General features: G+C 42.2%; 1 protein-coding gene across 9 annotated transcripts in view; it reads left to right on the top strand.

Moving 5' to 3' along the window:
* Nucleotides 1–3,490: 3,490 nt before the first annotated feature.
* Nucleotides 3,491–20,527, top strand: part of LOC125458177 (rho GTPase-activating protein 26-like) — a 203,893-nt gene continuing 186,856 nt past the window's right edge. For 5 of the 9 annotated variants that reach the window (XM_059650654.1, XM_059650652.1, XM_059650648.1 and 2 more), the window contains exon 1: nt 3,492–4,499. In XM_059650654.1, coding sequence (XP_059506637.1) covers nt 4,346–4,499 — 154 coding nt within the window. In that variant the 5' untranslated portion in view covers nt 3,492–4,345. Of the gene's footprint in view, nt 4,500–20,527 lie in introns of all 9 variants that reach the window. The other 4 variants (XM_059650653.1, XM_059650649.1, XM_059650651.1 and 1 more) reach the window with 2 other exon arrangements.

Raw genomic sequence — 20,527 nt, 5'->3', positions numbered from 1 at the left:
TTTCGAGAAGCATAACGAGATTGATATTGAAATGTGTAGGTTGACTTATGAAGATAGGTTGGGCTAGTTCTACCTGGAGTTTACTAGAGTGAGGTGGTGACTTGATTGTAGTGTACAAGGTCTTGAATTGTCTTGACAAAATGGACATAGAAAAGATGTTTCCTTTTTTCACTTATGGAATGTGGGCATTACTGACTGGCTAGCATTTATTGCTCATCCTTAGTAGCCCTTAAGAAGATGATGGGGAGCTGCTTTCTTGAACCACTGCTGACATTGTGTTGTTGGGAGACCCACAATGCCCCTAGGAAGGGAATTCCAGGATTTTGCCCCAGTGACATTGAAGGAATGGTGATAATTTCCAAGTCAGGATGGTTAGTAGCTTGGAGGAGTACTTACAGTGGTGTTATTCCCAGGTTTCTGCTGCTTCTGTCCTTCTGGATGGTGGTGATCGTGGTTTTGGAAGGTGCTAAGGATCTTTGGTGAACTTCTGCCATGCAACTTGTAAATAGTACACAATGCAGCTACTGAGCATTGGTTGCAGGAGTGGATACTTGTGGATGAGATGCCAATCATGTGGGTGAGTCCTGAACAGCGGGGGAACTATGTTGAAATTAGTGGTCACCCTTTCTGGACAGAAATTAGAATTTTTTTCTCGTAAAGGTTTATGTGACTTTGGAAATCTGCTTCATTAAATGATGGAGATGCAGGTCATTAAATACTTTTAAGGTGGAAGTAGATTTCTGTTAGACAAGGGAATCAAACATAATGGGGTAGGGTTTGTAGAATTCCATGCAAACAGATCAGCCATTATCTAATTGAAAAGTGGAGCATGTTTGAAGGTTGTATTACCTTCTTCTGATCATATTTGGTATGTTTCAGTATGTTGATCTGGGGAGTTAGTAAGTTGAGGACAAGCTGTTGTAAGAAGAGCGAACTCATAAAGTAATGGTCACTTCAAGGATCAAACCACAAAATATTATTAAGTGATATCAATGAAATGACTATTGCTTGCAAAGAAACCAATCAGTAATTGGCTATCTAACTCTTCTGAATTTGGCATGTGTGTCCATGCAATGAAACGCCAACTACAGATCAGGATGAAACAAAACAGAAATTGCTTGAAAAGCCCAGCAGTTCTGGCAGCAATTGTGAAGAGAAGTCAGAATTAACATTTTGTATCGAGCGACCCTTCCTCAGAATTCAGGGTGTCTTTAATTACACACTGGGCACTGGCAAGCAAGAGTTAATAAGGGGTGTTTTTTAGTTGGTTGGTGCATAGAGAAAACCAAAGCCAGACACACAATTTTAGCCAACAAAAAAAAAATGTTTTTCTAGTCAAGCAGAAATAGGAGCTAAGATAATGAAATGTGAGGCTGGATGAATACAGCAGGCCCAGCAGCATCTCAGGAGCACAAAAGCTGACGTTTCGGGCCTAGACCCTTCATCAGAGAGGGGGATGGGGAGAGGGAACTGGAATAAATAGGGAGAGAGGGGGAGGCGGACCGAAGATGGAGAGAAAAGAAGATAGGTGGAGAGGAGAGTATAGGTGGGGAGGTAGGGAGGGGATAGGTGAGTCCAGGGAAGACGGACAGGTCAAGGAGGTGGGATGAGTTTAGTAGGTAGGAGATGTAGGTGCGGCTTGGGGTGGGAGGAAGGGATGGGTGAGAGGAAGAACAGGTTAGGGAGGCAGAGACAGGTTGGACTAGTTTTGGGATGCAGTGGGTGGAGGGGAAGATCTGTGCTGGTTGTGTGGTGCAATGGGGGGAGGGGACAAACTGGGCTGGTTTTGGGATGCGGTGGGGGAAGGGGAGATTTTGAAGCTGGTGAAGTCCACATTGATACCATTGGGCTGCAGGGTTTCCAAGCGGAATATGAGTTGCTGTTCTTGCAACCTTCGGGTGGCATCATTGTGGCACTGCAGGAGGCCCATGATGGACATGTCATCTAAAGAATGGGAGAGGGAGTGGAAATGGTTTGCGACTGGGAGGTGCAGTTGTTTATTTATTTATCTATCATTTATTTATCAATTCCTTCCTCCCACCCCAAGCCGCACCTCCATCTCCTACCTACTAACCTCATCCCACCTCCTTGACCTGTCCGTCTTCCCTGGACTGACCTATCCCATCTCTACCTCCTCACCTATACTCTCCTCTCCATCTTCGGTCCGCCTCCCCCTCTCTCCCTATTTATTCCAGAACCCTCACCCCATCCCCCTCTCTGATGAAGGGTCTAGGCCTGAAATGTCAGCTTTTGTGCTCCCGAGATGCTGCTGGGCCTGCTGTGTTCATCCAGCCTCACATTTCGTTATCTTGGATTTTCCAGCATCTGCAGTTCCCATTATCACAGAAATAGGAGCTGGTGCCCAAAGTGGATCAACTAAACCACAGTTTCTACTATTAGTTCTTTTGTACATTTGATTAACAAAATAAATTCTGTAAAACTTGTGAAAATACGTTTGTGGCTGTACTGGAAAAGTTTGATTAGATTAGATTAGATTCCCTACAGTATGGAAACAGGCCCTTCGGCCCAACAAGTCCACGCCACCCCTTGAAGCATCCCACCCAGACCCAACCCCCCCCCCCCCCCCATAACCCACACATCCCTGACCACTATGGGCAATTTAGCATGGCCAGTCCACCTAACCTGCACATCTTTGCGTGGGTTTCCTCCCACAGTCCAGACACTGAAATATGGCAATTTTCATTACATTATTTAAAAAGGGAGGAATAAATCGGATGAAAGCAGATCTGTTAGTTTAATCCATGGTAGCCATGTAGCTGGAATCTATTACCAGAAGGCAGTGATTAAATACTTGGTTAAGTGTGAACAAGTTAAAAAGAGTCAGCATAGATTTATGAAGAGCACATCATATCCAACTAATCCAGTAAATTTTTTGAGCTCAGTGCTTTGCAGAATGTTAATGAATATTGTCTGTTTGAGACTAGGATATCTGGTAAAATTCCACACAGAGTTTCGGGCCTAGACCTCTGCTTTTACGTTTCTGCCGTAGTAGCCTCCAGGTCTTTTATATTCGTTCAGAAAATCGGGTTGTCGATGGCTAGGCAAATAGCCTAAGATCCACCTTCTCAAAAGGGAATTAGCAGTCTCTTCTTGACACTCTCCCGTGCTGGGGAGGGGGAGTAAATTACAGTGCTCTCAGGGAGGAAATCCAGGATTTTTACAATGGAGGAATGGTAGAACTTTAGAATCCAAGTTCCAAAGAACTATATATCAAAAACCTTCATTAAAAAAGTGTTCAAGTCCACACCTAAATTGTTAAAACCGAGACTTGTGTAACCAACCCATGTGGCAATGCTTGGGAAAAGAATCCTCACCCATCCCTTTAAGATAAAGGCGCGCGCCTCCGCTGAGCACTTGCCTTTAACTCAGCACGAGACCCCCACCCCTGCTAAACCGACGTTTTGTCGGGGGGGGGGGTGTGCAGATGAACGGAACTTGCTCCGATTAACGGCCTGTCTGATTGGTCCGTTCTCAGGATTGGACGCTCCGACCGTCAATCGTAACCATAGTAATCAGGCTAGGTTGGCCGATTGACGGAAGCGCGAGCGGAATCTTCATGAAGTTTCGCTGCGGTGGCGGCGGTAGGGAAGATGGTGATAATATTGATAACGTGAAACCATCGGAAGCGGCGGCTGAATCTGTCCCATCGCAGTCTGGATTCAGTAGAGCGGCTGTTTGCCAGAGGTCGTGCAACTCTGCGGGCGATACGAGACGTTAGCAGTCTGTGGCCGGGGAAAACGCGAATCCTCCCGGAGGGAGAACCACCAGGGTCAGGGAGGAGGAAAACATAAAAACAGATCCACAGATATACTTGGGGACAGTGAGAGAAAGAGACACCGACAGGTATAACCGCGTGAAGGGGTGATAGCCTCCCTTCTCTCTTCCTACACTCTCACACAAAAATACACCAAAAGGACGCAGTCTTGTGTAATCTTTCCAAGGGCAGGGAGAGAAACATCTGAATGTGGCGAGAGGCAGAAACCCGCTGTCACCTAGGTTAGAGAGGAACAGCCACCTACGTCGAACTCGGGAGGATCAAACAGTAACACGAAGAGAGAGCGGTATTAATTCATCCTACGGAAAAGAGACAACTTCGGGAAGGAGAGTGAGAGAGAAGGGTTAAACAGTGCTACTGATCCCCCGCAAACAGGAACAGAAAGCGAGAATGTGGGCTTAGGGACAGACGCAGAGGGGGAGAGCTCAGTGGGATATAATTTGATCGTGCAGCAATAACATTCGGAGGATTGTTGGAACATTTTCCTTTGGATCGTGGTACCTTTCCACTGCTGCTTTTTTGTTTTAAAACAGTCCTTTATTGATAACCATGGGCCTGCCGGCACTTGAGTTCAGTGATTGTTACCTAGACAGTCCACAATTCCGGGACAGAATCAAGTCTCATGAAGCAGAGCTGGAAAAAACAAACAAGTTCATTAAAGATCTGATTAAAGATGGAAAAGCATTGATTCAGGCAATGAAAAGTAAGTTCCCCCCCCCCCCCCCAGTAGTTTAACCATTGCCATGAAATGTAATACTGAAGATTACATTTGCTGAAATGCAATTTAACAATATCTACGATTGACATTTAGAGAATCCTTTAATATTGACGTACCTTATTATACTAAACTCCTCGATGGCAGCTTACCGTACTTCTTGATGCCAGTCTCTGTTAGAAGTGGCTCAGTACACATGTTGACAATGTTGTGAAATATTGATTTTCCTTGTTTATAACAGCTAGTTCCAATCAAATTCATTGATGATTGGAGATTGAAGGAACATATTCATTTGAATGAAGAACTGTAAGATTACATTTCACTTTAACTATTTCAGAACTTTCTAGTTGACATAGAATCCATTGAATAGTTATAGTGTAGAAGGAAGCTATTCTGTGATTCATTTGATCCACTTTCCTGCTGGCTCTCCATGAGAGTAGTATAGCTCATCCTACTCACCTGTCTTTGCCCTTTAGTGTGAATTTTTTTTTCTTCTGTTCAGATAAATATTCACTTCCCTTTTGAAAGCTGTGGTTTACCCTGCAGGTAGTGCATTCTGATCCTAACCACTTGACACATATGACAATTTCCTCATGTTGCCATTGGTTCTTTTGTCAGCTACTCTAAATTGGATTCCTCTGCTTGTCATCCTTTCTATCAACATTGAACATTTTATCCTGGATCCTTGTGATTTTGCAATCTTCTCTACACTTTTGTTTTCTTTTTGAACAATCACAGTTTTGCTGATGTATTCATGTAATTTAAGTTTCTTTCGCCCATCATAGAGTCGTACAGATGTACAGCACACTCACAGAACATTTGGTCCAACTGATCCATGCTGACCAGACATCCTAAATTAATCTAGTCCCATTTGCCCACATTTGGCTCATATTCCTCCTAAACCTTTTTTATTCATATACCCATCCAGATGCCTTTTAAAAGTTATTGTACCAGCCTCCACCACTTCTGACAGCTCATTCCATACATGCATCACCCTCTGTGTGAAAATGTTGCTCGTTAGGTCCTTTTTAAATTTTTTTCCTCACTCACCCCTAAACCTATGCCCTCTAGTTTTAAACTCCCCCAACCCAGGGAAAAGACCTTGGCTATTTACCCTATCCATGCCCCTCATGATTTTATAAACCTCTACAAGGCCACCCCTCAGCCTCTGGTGCTCCAGGGAAAATAGCAACAGTCTATTCAGCCTCTCCCTCTAGGTCAAACCCTCCAACCCTGGCAACATCCTTTTTTGAATCTTTTTTGAAATCTATTTTGAATCCTTTCAAGTTTCACAACATCCTTCCCATCACCGTTCTCAAGCCTTTTCTGCATCTTTAGTGCTTTTACATATTTGCTGTAGTAGAGTCTAACGTTAGATTCAGTACTCCAGCTGAGGCTGAACTAGTGTTTCCTAAAGAATTACCACAAATTCCTTGTCATTGCATTCTATTGGCTGGAATTTATATACCCCTGTTATGTGTTTTTTTCTGGTAGGTGCCCAGACAATCCATTCTCTCTTTTTTTGCTTTGAGCTCATCCCTAGAACATGGGTAGATAGATGGGCAGAAATCAACAGTCTGCCAACCATATTTAAATTAGTCAGTTGAGCTCATTACCATTATTTTGAAGTCAGTTTATTTCAAATTATCATGCAGAGCAGATCTAAAGCAGATTGATTATTGACGCATCAATAAGTCAAAAACATAACATCACGACAACTTTCCGTGAAGTGCAACTTATCACGGATGGGAACATCAAAGTGAAGTTAAAGATACTAATTAAGATACATGTCCCTTAAAAAAATCAGCCCTTACAATAAAATTTATTTCCTTTGCATAATTTAGATGTTCATAAACATTTTAGTCTTTATCATATTTATCCACATTAGTTGGGTTTCATTTGATAATTAACTATTACGTTCAAGATTACAATATAGCCTTGGCAACATGTCTGTCTCTGTTCAGTATATCACTTTTCAATGTTGTGGCTGTTACTTGATGTAGCATAAGATTGCCAAATGTTTCTTTTGAGTAGCAAACTGGCTGATATTTGTCTTCTTTGATTCACCTGTTGCATCAGTAGCATATTGTTGTCTCTTTGCTCCTCAGTAATGTGAGCTTTTGCTCACTGTTTGTTCTAACTATTATAGAGTATTTTAGCCTTTTTCTCAGAAGAAAAGCCTTGGTTTAACTTGTATTCACATGCTCTATATGTCTTTGAATTTAAACAATTTAACTTTTCCTAAATCTTCTAACTTTTCAATTTTTTAATGTCCTGGAAAATGGTTACTGTCAGTCTGTGGGAACTTTAGCAAAAATAGAAGTTATTGATAAGAGTTTCAGAATACATTGCAGTCAGCCATAAGCCACTTGCTGGTTTTTTCCCTTATCTCTTGAAGGTCACTGTTTGGACACCGACATCTACTTTGTCCTGTGTAGAACACTGAAATCACTTGAGGAAATTAACTCTTTGATTGGACTAAAGCATTTCAATACATGCACAATCAAATGTTGTCACTATTAACTTTTGTCTTGAAATAAAGATTGAATTTGAAAAAAAAATGGAGCACCCTGTAAATTTTGGACTTGACACGCTTCAAATCTATGTAGCCCAAAGTTGAGTTTGGTTCCTTCGAATATAATGAGAAGCTTCAGAGGGCATAGGTGCACTTTGCATTTGATCTGAGCACCAGTAACATTAATCACCACAAAAACGGTTGGCATGTAATTGTCGAGAGCAGTTCCGTTTTCAAATACATTTTGCAACTTTGTCATTATTTCATGCAGCCGCATGGTGCTATAGGTTTCCATGTAAGTTGTGGCTATTTTGGTCATTATCACGTTGTTGAACTTTGCATAAAATTGACATCATATTCCTACATTATAACAGTGACTGCAGACTTTTTTTTAAAAGTACTAAGTAGGATCTAAAGCACTTTGAGATATCTGATGGTTGTGAAAAGTAAATATAAATGCAATCTTGAAGATTCTATTAAATGTTACTGAGCAAGTGCAAACATGAAGTGCTGACTTTTTGTACTAAGCTTCAGGGAGTGTCTGCTGATGATGTACACTATTAACTTTTATTAAAAAAAACTGAGCAGCTACTTTTTGTACTTTGCGTGGAACAGATGATTTGAGTGCTGTAGTTGAGGATATCTCAAACTAAGCTCATTTCTGTATACAACTAATAAGTTGTTAAATTGATTTCTTGTAATTTCATTCCTTGATCCTAGCTTCTGTAACAAAATTAATTGATATCTTAGAGCTAGGAGAATTTTCATGAGTGGCACGAAATGACTTGCAGTTCACTACTAGAGGCTTTTGATCATAAACATGATATGGCATTATTACATATGGCTTGAATCTTCTTTCAGATACTGTAAGTGCCCTAGGAATTTGACATTTGTGGAATGCCCATTCTACCCATCATCAAACTACAGTCTAACCCAGAAGTACAGTTTATCTGATCTGAACGAGATATTTGTGTCAGCCACATAAACATTACTTCAATTAATTTGAAGGCAGATTGAAGAAAAGTCTTTTGAGATGAGACCAGTACTGAATTGTTTAAAGTGATGGAGCTTTACTTTGACTAGCTTCATAGAATTATATAGTACGGAGACGGATGCTTCGGTCCAACTTGTCTGTGCCGACCAGATATCCTAAACCAATCTAGCCCCTTTTGCCAGCATTTGGCCCATTTCTCTCTAAACTGTTCCTATTCATCCAGGTGCCTTTTAAATGTTGTAATTGTACCCATCTCCACCATCTCCTCTGGCAGCTCATTCCACACGTGCACCACCCTCCACGTGAAAATGGTGCTTCTCAGGTCCCTTTTAAATTCCCCTCCCCCCTCACCTTTAACCTGTGCCGTCTAGTTTTGGACTGCCCTACCCTGGGAAAAAGACCTTGGCCATTTACCCTATCCATGCCTCTCATGATTTTATAAACTTCTGTAAGGTCACCCGTCAGCTTCCAAAGCTCCAGGGAAAAAAAAATGCCCAGCCTATTCAGCCTCTCCCTTTGCTCAAACCCTCCAATCCTGGCAATATTTGTGTAAATCTTTTCTGAACACTTTTGAGTTTAATAATATCTTTCCATAACAGGGAGACCAGTATTGAATGCAGTATTCTAAAAACAGCCTCACCAATGTCTTGTCTAGCTGCATCATGACATCCCAACTCCTACAACTCAAAGCATTCAATAAAGTAGGAACAAAAACAGAAGGAAAAGCTCAGCAAGTCTGGTAGCATCTGTGAAGAAAAAGATCAGAGTTAATGTTTCCTGCCTGGAGACCCTTTGTCAGACTATGTGACAATATACAACATTAAACTGCATTGGCCACTCTTTGGCCCATTGACCCAGCTGATCAAGGTCCCATTGTACTGTGAGATAACCTTCTCCACTGTCCACTACAGCACTGATTTTGGAGTTGTCTGCGAACTTACTAACCATACCTCCTATATTCATGTATATAAATGATGAACAACAGTGGACCCGTCTGTATGGCACACTGCTGGTCACTGTCCTCCAGTCTGAAAAACAGTCCTCTACTCTTTTAAACGAAAGATGCAAACAGAATAATCAAATTCCTCCACCCCCACCACTTCTGACACCACCCCTGTCAGTCTCTCTTGGGATGGGGACAGTACCGGGTTAAGTAAACTTACCTAAGAGATCACTTTTTAGGCGACATAGTGATGACTGGCCTGTTCCAGGAAAGGGGCATCTCTTCAGTCATGATACATTTCCCTAGGGCCCGTGCATAGTCACCGCCTAAGATGTCCTAGAATTCCCTGAAGAACTCCATGGTCTGCCCTAGGGATTTGTCCAGCAAAGACAGTTGAGGGCATCAGTCAGCTCCCCCAGACTCAAGTCATTTGAGTCTCTCGACGTTCACCGGGCTAAACTGCAGCATGTTCTTCTACGGAGCTTTGTGAGCTCCCTCACTGGATGGATCTGAAGAGAAGACAGCCATATAGTCATCCCTCACTTGTGCCCTGATGCCCTCCGGATCTAAGGTGAGGTATCTGTCATCAGCTAGTAGCACCAGGAGCTGCTGGCAGACCTCACACCTTTGTTCCATCAAGTAGAAGAAGGGGGAACCACTGTCAAAATCCAGAGGAAACTGGACCTGCGATCTCACTTACACACCCGAACACGTGATGAGATGCAGATCCCAGAGCGCAGCCACCTTCTGTTTGTACCTCTCCCATAGAGCTGGGTCCACATTGGGCTGACTGAGACGTGAACACCTCCTTCTACAACCTCTCGATTCTGGATTTATGCCTCTTTGACCCCTACATGTACACTGACAGAAGACACTGATGTAAAGTCTTGCCCACATTCCATCATAGCCTCAAGGAGGAGAAGCCCCACCCCCCCCGCTCCAGCCAGCACAGAAGTGACAAAATGAGTCCTGGAACTGCTTGTCTTCCAGCAACAAAATGTTAAAGTTCCAGAAAGTAGACATCACCCTGGCACTAAATGGAACGAGCTCTGTCCGCCATAGGTTGTGATTAGACAATGGCGTCTGTTGCAAGAAGGCCTTCAAAGCATAGGAGGCGCTTGTCCTGTAAATGTACAGGCAGTCAGTCTGGATACTCAGACTCCAGGCCTTTCAAAGATGAAGGTAATGGAATTGGGATGGAAACTTTGCCAGATATCTACCAAGTTAAAGGCCTTAACTAAGTCCTTCAACTTCCCAGGTGATGCTGAACTCTTCTGGGTACTGCCTCGCTCCCACTTCTTGAGGATGCAATTGAAATCTTCTCCCAAGAGAAGTGAGTTCGTCCTCATTGATGAGGCTAAGAAGAGTAGACGCTTCCGTGAAGGAGCACATTAGCTCAGGTCCCATCCAAGGCACATATATGTTTACCAAGTGAAGCAATGTGCCCCCAAAATGAACTGTGAGTTGAAGCAGATGGCCTGACATGTATCCCTTGACTCTTAAGATCTCAACTTGAGAAAAGGGATGAGCAGGATAACCATCCCACTGGAGTTGGAAGCCACGTGACTCATGAAGACCCTTTCCTGCCACTCCAGGAGCGACAAAGCTTTGTCTTCTGGAACAGTATGAGTTTCTGCAGAAGGCTCACTGTGTACGCATGTTCCCTGAGGAGTGAGAGGATATGAAATCTATGCTAGATGTTTTCACTGCTGTTGATATTGGGGCTAGCAATGGGTGTCTTCACAGCAGTATGAAAACCATTGGAAACGAACTTACTGAGTAGGGGAAGGGACCTTTTCTCCCCTCCACGCCCTGACGAAATGCAAGGGAAACTCTGACAGAACTGCTCTGTGTTCTTGCACATTCCCAGGGTTGCCAGGAGCTGCTGGGCAGATGTGACTAGAAGCTGTAGGGAATTCCACTGGTTAGCAGCGAACTGGACTCTGCCTCAGCTACCGAGCATTGCTCAGGGAATGTCCTGGAGATTCCCCAGTGGGGATGGGGTGTACCTCATGAATAATGCTCCATTCTCCTCCTGACCCCTCCTCTGCAGGGTGTGTGGGAGTGGTCTGAGATCACTGGTTACACACACTTCTGCCTCAACCCCAACCCCAGGGTTGACAGCAGGAGGATCCTTTGCGGCACATCCAAGTATTGGACTCAAGTAAAACGCTGACTAAAACATCAGGCCCTGTGGAAGGCATCAGTTCAGAACCCTGCTCCATTCCTGGCACCAGGTTACCCTCCATGTCTGGGAAAAGATCCTCAGTGAGGGTGGAGATGCCTGACCTAAAGGTCTCAGAGAGTGAGGAGGCCTTCTCCTTCACCGCAGCCGTCCAGGCTGGCCTCGGGTTAATCATCCCCACCACAGTCCCCAGTCAAATTATGTAGCACTTTAGACTTCTTGCAGCATGCGTGAGACCTCTTTGGCCACACTCATCTCAGCATCCAAGGTGCCTGGCACAGTTGTGGGTGTGGCTTTGTATCATCCTCCTCCCCAAGACAGGAGGGAGAGGGGTTTTTTGCAGATACCACTACCTCATCCACGGGGATGGTGTTGTTAATACTGGGACCCTCTGACCCTGAGGAGAGGCGCCTTTTCTGGGAGATTAGTGGAACAAGGGACATCTCAATTTCCCCACCATCCTGCCTTCAATCATCCTCCCTTTTTTTCTGGTTCCCTACAGATTTCAGGGTGTGTGTGGGGCTAGGGGGACTGGGCACCACTTGCTAACCTCTGCATCCGTCATTGGTGGGCCCTAGGCTCTGTTCCAAATCCTACGCTTTCTTGATAGACCTGGAAATGCTGTTAATCTGGGAAGTATCCCTCACCAGTCTGGGGACTGATGGTCTTGGGGCCACCTGGGGAATCCTCATGGGAGGCTGCCCCAAATGTTTAGTTTTCCTCTGGGCCTTCCTCTCTCCACCCTATTTGAGTCCTCAGCTGTGGAAACTGTCTCCTGCAGAGGCTGAGGGGAGGGTGACAGTGCCAACTGTGGTCACTCGGGTGTTAAAGCAGCCTTAGATGCCACATATTCCTTACAGGTATGGCACAACATATCCTTCAATGATCAGAAGACCTCGCATACGTAGCTTTCGTGCTCGACAGTAAAAGCACCCTCCACAACCACCTTCTGAACCTATCGCTGGAAGGAGTAAACATGGGCTTCCTGCAGACCAAGCAAAAGCAGCACAATGCCTGACCTCACCTCATCTCCCTGAACTGGTGGAGGTGGGAAAAAAGGTGCTCAGATGGTGCAAAAGGTGGGACGTTTGACAAGATAACACTCTGAGCAACTACCTCCAGAGGGTCGACAGGCATGAACGACCCACTGGTAAGGCGAAATATACTGCCCGCTCAGTCCTTAGGAAGAACACTGCATTCCTGTACACTTTCAACACCGACAATGGTGGGGACACTGACTGGACCTGGCAAGGCTGCCGCACAGTCTTCAGTGGTCATCTCGGGGTGAGTATAACATTTTGCTCTGAACTTTTAGTCAGATGTGTGAAGGGCTCAAAAAGGGTGCTGTGCTGGAGTTGGGGGATGCAGAGGATGCAACTATCTCCGTGTAGGAATGACTCGGCTCTGCTACATGTTGTTATTGAGGGTCCTGTGGCTGTCGTTGCTCCCCCAACCAGGACTACCACTACCCTACACACAAAAAAACGAAAGAAGCAGAAAAATTCTCATTAAGATCTGCCTACCAGTCTAGTGGCTTCAGGCAGCTGTGTTCCCACCTGCCACCCAACCATGTCGAAAACAGTTCCCCAGTACCCAAGGACTACAGTTACTGTCAGCAAATAACGATGGTACAAGCCACAGTACCAAATGAGGAGAGGGGTCCCAGACCCCAAGATATGGTTATTCACAAAGAAGCATTCAGACCTGAAGATGTCAATGTCTAGGCCTGAATCCACTGACTGAAGGAGAAAGTCCAGCCTCCGGGAATTGACCCTCCTAGGCATCAGCCAGATGGAAATATAGGCCACCAAGCTTCCTAGGGCAGCAGCAGTAGCAGACATCCCTAAGCAATCGTCCCTCCAAGCAGGCAGACAAGCTGCAGTACCCAAGGCCCCAGACCTCAGTCATCAGCAGCTCTCTCCAGGTGCAGCAGGTGTTATTACAGCAATCTTCAACTCACTGAGGAGAGATGTGGCCACCAGCAGCAACAGAGTCCCTTCAGGCAAAGAGGCTGTAGCACCAGAGACTCTATGCTGTAGGCCTCAGTCAGCCCCAGCTGCTCTCAGTTGCAACAGATGCTGCTACTTCAGCTTCAATGCTCCAACTACAGCAGCAATAGCACGCAAACCTCTAATACACTGCCCTCTACAAGGAAAGCAGCCCTCTACCATCACCCTCTGTCTCCTACCTTCGAGCCAATTTTGTATCCAGTTGGCCAGCTCCCTGGATTCCATATGATTTAACCTTGCTAACCAGTGTACCATGCAGACCCTTGTCGATTGCCTTGATGAAATCCCTTTAGGCAATATCTACCGCTCTGCTTTCATCAATCTTCTTTGTCATCTCCTCAAAAAAAACTCAATCAAGTAGTGGCACACAATCTCCCGTGCATAAAGCCATGTCGACTATCCCTAATCAGTCCCTGCCGTTTTCATTTGTATGTAAATTCTGTCCCCCAGAATCACCTCCAACAACTTAACCACCACTGATGTCAGCCTCACCAGTCTATAGTTCCCTGGCATTTCCTTACGACCTTTCTTAAATAACAGCACCACATTAGCTGCCTTCCAGTCTTCTGGCACTAAACCTGTGGCCGTCGATGATACAAGAATCTCAGCAAGGGGCCCAGCAATCTCTTCCCCAACAGAGTTCCAGGATACACCTGATCAGGTCCCGGGAATTTATGTACCGTTGTTTTTGTGACGTCTAGCACCACCACCTGTGTAATATGGACACTTTTCAAGATATCGCTATTTATTTCCCCAAGTTCCCAAGCTTCCCTGTCCTTCTCCACAGTAAATACTAATGTACAATATTCATTTAATAACTCGCCCATCTCCTGCGGTTCCACACATGCACAGCCTTGTTAATCTTTAAGGGGCCGTATTCTCTTTTTAGTTACTCTTTTGCCCTTAATGTATTTGCAGAATCTCTTTGGATTCTGCTTAACTGTATTTGCCAAAGCTATCTACTGTCTCCGTTTTGCCCTCATGATTTCCCTTTTAAGTATATTCCTACTACCCTTATACTCCTCTGGGGATTCATTCAATCCCATCTGTCTGTATTTGCCATGTGCCTCCTCCTTTTTCTTGACAGAGCCTCAACTTCTCTGGTCATCCAGCATTACCTACACCTAGCCTTGCCCTTCACACTGACAAGAACATACTGTCTCTGAACTCTCTATCTCATTTTTGAAGGCCTCCCACTCTCCAACCATCCCTATGCCTCTGAACAGCATTCTCCAATCAACTTTTGAAAGTTCCTGCCTGTTAACATCAAAATTGACCTTACTCCAATTAAGAACTTTTAACTTTTAAATTAGGTCTATCCTTTTCCATAACAGTTTTAAAATTAATAGAATTATTATCCCTGGCAGCAAAGTGCTTCTCAACTGACACCTCAATCACTTGCCCTGCTTTTTTTCTCCAAGAGAAAGCCGAGTATGCCCCTTCTCTATTAAGTACATCCACATACTGAATAAGAGAATTTTCTTATACACATTTGAAATTTCTTCTCCATCCATGCACCTAACACTATGGCAGTCCCAGTCTATGTTTTGAAAATTAAAATTCCCTATTATTAAAAATGTGCTATTCTTGCTGGTAAACTTATATGTTTGTACGATAATATAAAGAATTAAAACAAAAATACACTGCTGCTGCCATCAGTCAGTCAGCTTGCATGATTTAAAGCAAACAACTTCCATCTACCTTCCTGCATGCTAAATATTTGAACATGGCTAGAACCTACCCTTGCAGCTTTCTGTCTATAGCCTGACTACTATCTGAGTGATTGCTGGCACTGCCTGTCTGCTAATATCTCATTTCTTTTGAATGTCTTCACAGATGGAAGACATCAGAGTTTTAAAAAATGCTGAGGTTAGCTAATTAGTTATTTTATTATTTTAATGCATGAACTGCGATCAGGTTGAGGCATTGCACCTTTGTGATATGTGGATAGGTTTTAGAAATATCTTGATTTTAAAAGTGATTCTCATTTTCACATCCCCCGTGGCCTTTATTCTCCTCAAGTCTAATTTTGTACAATCCATAAATCTCATTTCCCTTTCCCTTCACTGGAAACTTTACCTCCAGCTGCAGCTGCATCTTGCATCTGCTAAATACTCCTTAAAACATACTTCTTTGATCAAGCATTAAGCTACCGGTCCTGGTGAAGTTTTCTCCAGTATAATGGTAATTTTTGTCTTATTCTACTTGGAATACTTTCAAAGTATTATATGAATGTAGGTTGTTGTTGCTTTATGACATCTTGAATTTGACTTGGAAACTGGCAAGATTTTTCGACTACCTACTTAAAACATCCGAAATGGTTGTATTGATCTTGTTTTGTTGGAAGTAAGTATTTAGAATTAAAAGGTTTGTTGTTTACATACTTTGCTGTTCTTATTCAGTTTGTAAAAATGGCTACAATGGGAAAATGGAAGCCCCAGTGGAGGAATGGATGTTTATCTTAGCTTGGGCTGAATGTACAGCTTTAGAACTGCTGAGAGTGCTGTGCTCCTGTTTGTTTGTGCAACACTTGACCTGTGAGTACTCTGTGCTGATTATGATTACTTGATATTAGTGGGAAGTGAGACTGATGGGCATAACATTTGCCTCAGAATTATAAATGCCAAATGTTTACTTTATTTTCTGAAACTGATCAATGAAGGTGGAAAGTAGTTTGGTTGCTCATGCAGCCAATTGAGTCAAACATCTAAAGCCTGAAAGAACTACAGATGCTGTAAATCAGGAACGAAAACAAAGTTGCTGGAAAAGCTGATCAGGTATGGCAGTATCTGTGAAGAAACATCAGAGTTAATGCTTCTGGTCCAGTGACCCTTCCTCAGATCCTCAAATAAACAAACAACTGCTTATCTGTTTTTAAAAAAAATCTGAAAGAACTGTAAATGCATTATCCAAGGTCTCAAACATTCCCTTCACATGAAGCAGCACTTTACCTGCATTTCTCACAATCTAGTCTACTGTATTTGCTGCTCACAATGTGGTCTCCTCTACATGGAGAAACGAAGCGTAGACTGGGTGACCACTTTGCAGAACACCTTCATTCTGCCTGCAAAAATAATCTTGAGCTTCCAGTTGCCTGCCTGTTTGACATATCACACCTACTGTTCCCTGGCCAACATCTCTGTCTCAGGCTTGTTGCAGCCCTCCAAGGAAGCCCAGTGCAAGCTGAATAAACAACATCTCATTTTCCGCTTGGGGATCCTGCAGCCCTCTGGACTCAATATCAAGTTCAATATTTTAGGGCTTGAACTCTCCCATGTCATAGTCCCCAACCCTACACATCAGGCCTTGTTGTCTCATAGTCTGCCATTACACAGTACCTAATGTTAGTCACTAACATTAACAGTCTCTATTAACAGGCATTCATCCTCCTAGCCAGATTGCTATCCACTTCTTTGTATGTCCAACTGTTCTGTCTCTTTAGGCTGCATCCCCATCTATCATTTACTCCTATCCCTTCACCACCTTATCTTCTGCATGTAAACCAAAATTTTCGTAGCTACCACCATTTCTGTGGAAGGGTCACTGGATGCGAAACGTTAACTGATTTCTCATCACAGTTGCTGCCAGACCTGTTGAGCTTTTACAGTAACTTTTGTTTTTGCATATCTGCTAAAACAGTTTCGTAATTTAGTTATCAAGGGATTGCAGCAAGATTCCAGATTATTATTTGTTTCTCAGTCCAGCATCTGAGACGGATTCTTTCAAAACTATGTTCTTATCCTATAAAATTCTTCTCTAGAGAAGCACAACTGAATCTTGAAAGCTCTACCTCTCTCTTCAAAAGACATATGAAAATGAATCTGTATTTTCTGTGCTCTCCCACTCATTTCCCCACAGCCAACTTAGTTTCTGCTCTTTTCCGCTTTCTAATCCAGCTTAGTGTTCGGAAATATTTGCCTTTTTGAGTAGCGCATGCAACAGAAGGTGTTGACGGCAACTCCATGATCGTCGCTTTTGTGACACGTTTAATTATGACATAAGTTACTTGCTTTTATTTATCATTTTTCAGTTCTGTTGATCACTTTGCAGTTTGTATTTGAGGTCACTTTATTTTCGTTTCTGAAGCAAGCAATCTAAACATTCTATGCATTTTTATATAATACTTGGAATTTATAGCTCTATTAAGTAATATGATGCAAGAATTTGAGAACAATTAAGTTAGAGTTGATACAAAAATAGAAATTGCTGGAGAAACTCAGCAGGCCTGTCAGCATCTATGGAGGGAAAGCACAGTGCTGCCAGACCTGATGAGTTTCTGCAACAATTTCTGTATTTGTTTGAGGCCTTCAGCATCTGCAGTTCTTTGCTTTAATTTACAATTTGGGTTGTTTAGAACAAAGTGTAGTCTGAGCTGAAGATGTGAAATGGAAGTGTTATATTACGATTGGTGGAAGGATGTTATTGTAGCATGACATGTTATGTAGACAATTATTATTCTAAATGTGGACGGTAAAATTGGCAAATTTTTCTGAAGAAGAGTCTAGGCCCGAAACGTCAACCTTCCTGCTCCTCTGATGCTGCTTGGCCTGCCATGTTCATCCAGCTCTATACCTTATTATCTCAGATTCTTCAGCATCTGCAGTTCCTACTACAACTGAAAGAATACCTCTTTTAAAATAAAAAAAATTATGCTTTTGATTTCTGTAAATAAGAAACATGTTCATGTTGTACAATTGTTGGTATGGTGTGTACTCCAAAATAAATACTTGAAAGGGGAAAAGATTGAATTTTTTTTTAGATTGCCTTAATCTTGTACATTTTATTGGTTTGTAACTGCTTACTTGAAGAAATAGGCCACTGGACTTTTGAAAGTTCCTTTCAATCCTTGCTACACGTGGAACACTGGATTTTTAATCTGATCTGTACTTTACTTGATAGGAGATCCTGACAGCATTTATGCACTGCTGAATGTTCTTCAATTGTATTGTTGACTTTAAATATAATTCACATTGTATCTGTGTATAGTGAGGGATTTTAATCTTGCTGGAAAGATGCAGATATAAAATCCCATCTATTTTCATGAAGCATGAAAAGTGAATGACCATTTCTCTTGTATTTTACATAAATTTTTAACATATCTGTACAAATTAATAACTGCTTTTCGCTACTTACTGGCTTTTGAAATAAGTGGATGAAAATATGTTTTCAACAGAGTCCCCACTTTCATCTTTGCATAATGGAAGCCACTCCACTCATACACTGTCATTTTTCTGAGTAACGTGGCAGTAAGCTTAGTGTGTGCTTCAGTTGCTCATTAAAAATACTTGTTTATAATTAGAACTTTGGTAATTGAAATGAAATGGACATTTGATTCAGGTACCAAAATAACCAGCTTGTGCGGAGTTGTCAAAAATACTTTGTAACTGGAATTGCCCACACTCATTTAGCCAAGTGGCAGTGTGCTCAGACTGCAATATTTCAAAGTTTGTAGCACTATAGGTGTAAATAATACAATGAGCTGCGAAATATTTGTATTTATTAAATTAGAATTCATAATTTGACCCTGGAGCATAATTTTGGTTACTATGGGACCATCCACATTGGAGTTAGTTAAGATCATCTGCTGTAGCCTTATGATTGTTGAACGGAGTGACTCATGTAGTGACTGATTCAGTCAGCTCATATTTTTATGCTTAGCAGTCTCTCTATTTACCTGTGAAAATGCATGGGTTAATAATTTTAAAAACAACTTATGAAAATTTCCAAAGGATTGAAAATCTCCTGTGAGATTGATTTTGAAAAATGGATTACTACAGTGTCAGTCTAGCATTTTGAAGGCAAAGGTTTTTAGGTTTGATGTCTTTTAAAATACTGTACTTCGCAGCATTATTTTATAAATCAGGTTTAAAGACAAAAAAAGTTTGATTAAATATCATCCTGCTGCTTTTACAAAGTTTCAGTTAGAATAGAAATATTCTGAGAGTCTTTTCCAACTGTCTTTGGCTTGTTTCAACACTTGGAATTAGCTGAATTTCGATTATCATTGAAATTCTGGAAGATCATCTTTGCCGAATGCTATGTATTCGGTTGGGGTTAAGTGAATTGTTTTCCTAATCAAATACCTTACAATTCTTAGGTTTAGTGAATTATCTCCTGTTGCAGGCCAAAAAAGAGAAGCTTCCATGGCGTCCTATCTTTTAATAACAAAAAAAACATAACATTTCTTTCAACATGTCATTGGCCAAAATTATGTGTTAAAGGACCAGACACTCTGGTTGAATAATATGTCAATTTTGTTACAATGTTGGGCTGCCTTTGTTTTGTTCAACATACATATTTGTGCTTGAAAACAAACATGTCAGATCTGACGTTTGAAGCAGCAGTTAAATTTTACAAATTATCTCTGAGTTCCACTCTTGCAAGTTTAACCTCCAAACTCATTAACACCTATTTATTTTAAATGCATGTACTAGAAAAATATTAATGCATCATAACAGTTCCGGCATACGCATTTCTTAAAAAAAACCTGGGTAATGTTCTGCTAATTACAATGTGAGAAATAAGTTCATGTTGTTGGTCTGCAAACTAATGATATAAAAATAGTATATGGAATCCCCTGTCCAAACATCCTCCCTGAACATTAGATTAGATTAGATTCCCTCCAGTGTGGAAACAGGCCCTTCGGTCCAACAAGTCCACACCACCCCTTGAAGCATCCCACCCAGACCCATCCTGCTATAACCCACACATCCCTGAACACTACAGGCAATTTAGCATGGCCAATCCACCTAGCCTACAAATCTTTGGACTGTGGGTGAAAACCGGAGCACCCGAAGGAAACCCACACAGACATAGGGAGAATGTGCAAACTCCACACAGACAGTTACCCGAGGCTGGAATCGAACCTGGGCCCCTGGCGCTGTGAGGCTGCAGTGCTAACCACTGAGCCACTGTGCCTTCATTATTGAGTTGTATATTCTTTCATCTAAGTTGTAGTTGTTTCGTAATACTAGTATTTTTCCTTGTGAATTAAAATTTTGTAATTAGCTGATTTTTGCTGATGTTATTTAAAATTGTTGGCCTGAGGTCAAAGTGCATTTTACTACCTTATGTTTGTGCCAACATTTTTGCTAATGAATGGAGGGTAATAGGTTAGCAAGAATTCAGTTTTTGATTGGTGGAAATGTTTGATTAAATTTAAATCTCAAGACTTGCAAAGAAACCAGCTCCTTTCTTCTCTATCCCATTCATGTCTTCCCTATTTGATATATGCAGGATTTATCAATAAATGCTGGTGATTTTGTAAAAAGTTAAATTTTAAGCTAAGGTTTTTATAGGACTGAAAATGTTTAATTCTTGTTTTGCTGGTTTGGGGAGTGCAGCAGAATTTATGACTCTCAATATATTGT

This window comes from Stegostoma tigrinum, chromosome 13, assembly GCF_030684315.1.
Source record: "Stegostoma tigrinum isolate sSteTig4 chromosome 13, sSteTig4.hap1, whole genome shotgun sequence".
NCBI classification, from domain to species: Eukaryota; Metazoa; Chordata; class Chondrichthyes; order Orectolobiformes; family Stegostomatidae; genus Stegostoma; species Stegostoma tigrinum.
This window is presented reverse-complemented; position numbering and strand designations above follow the sequence as displayed.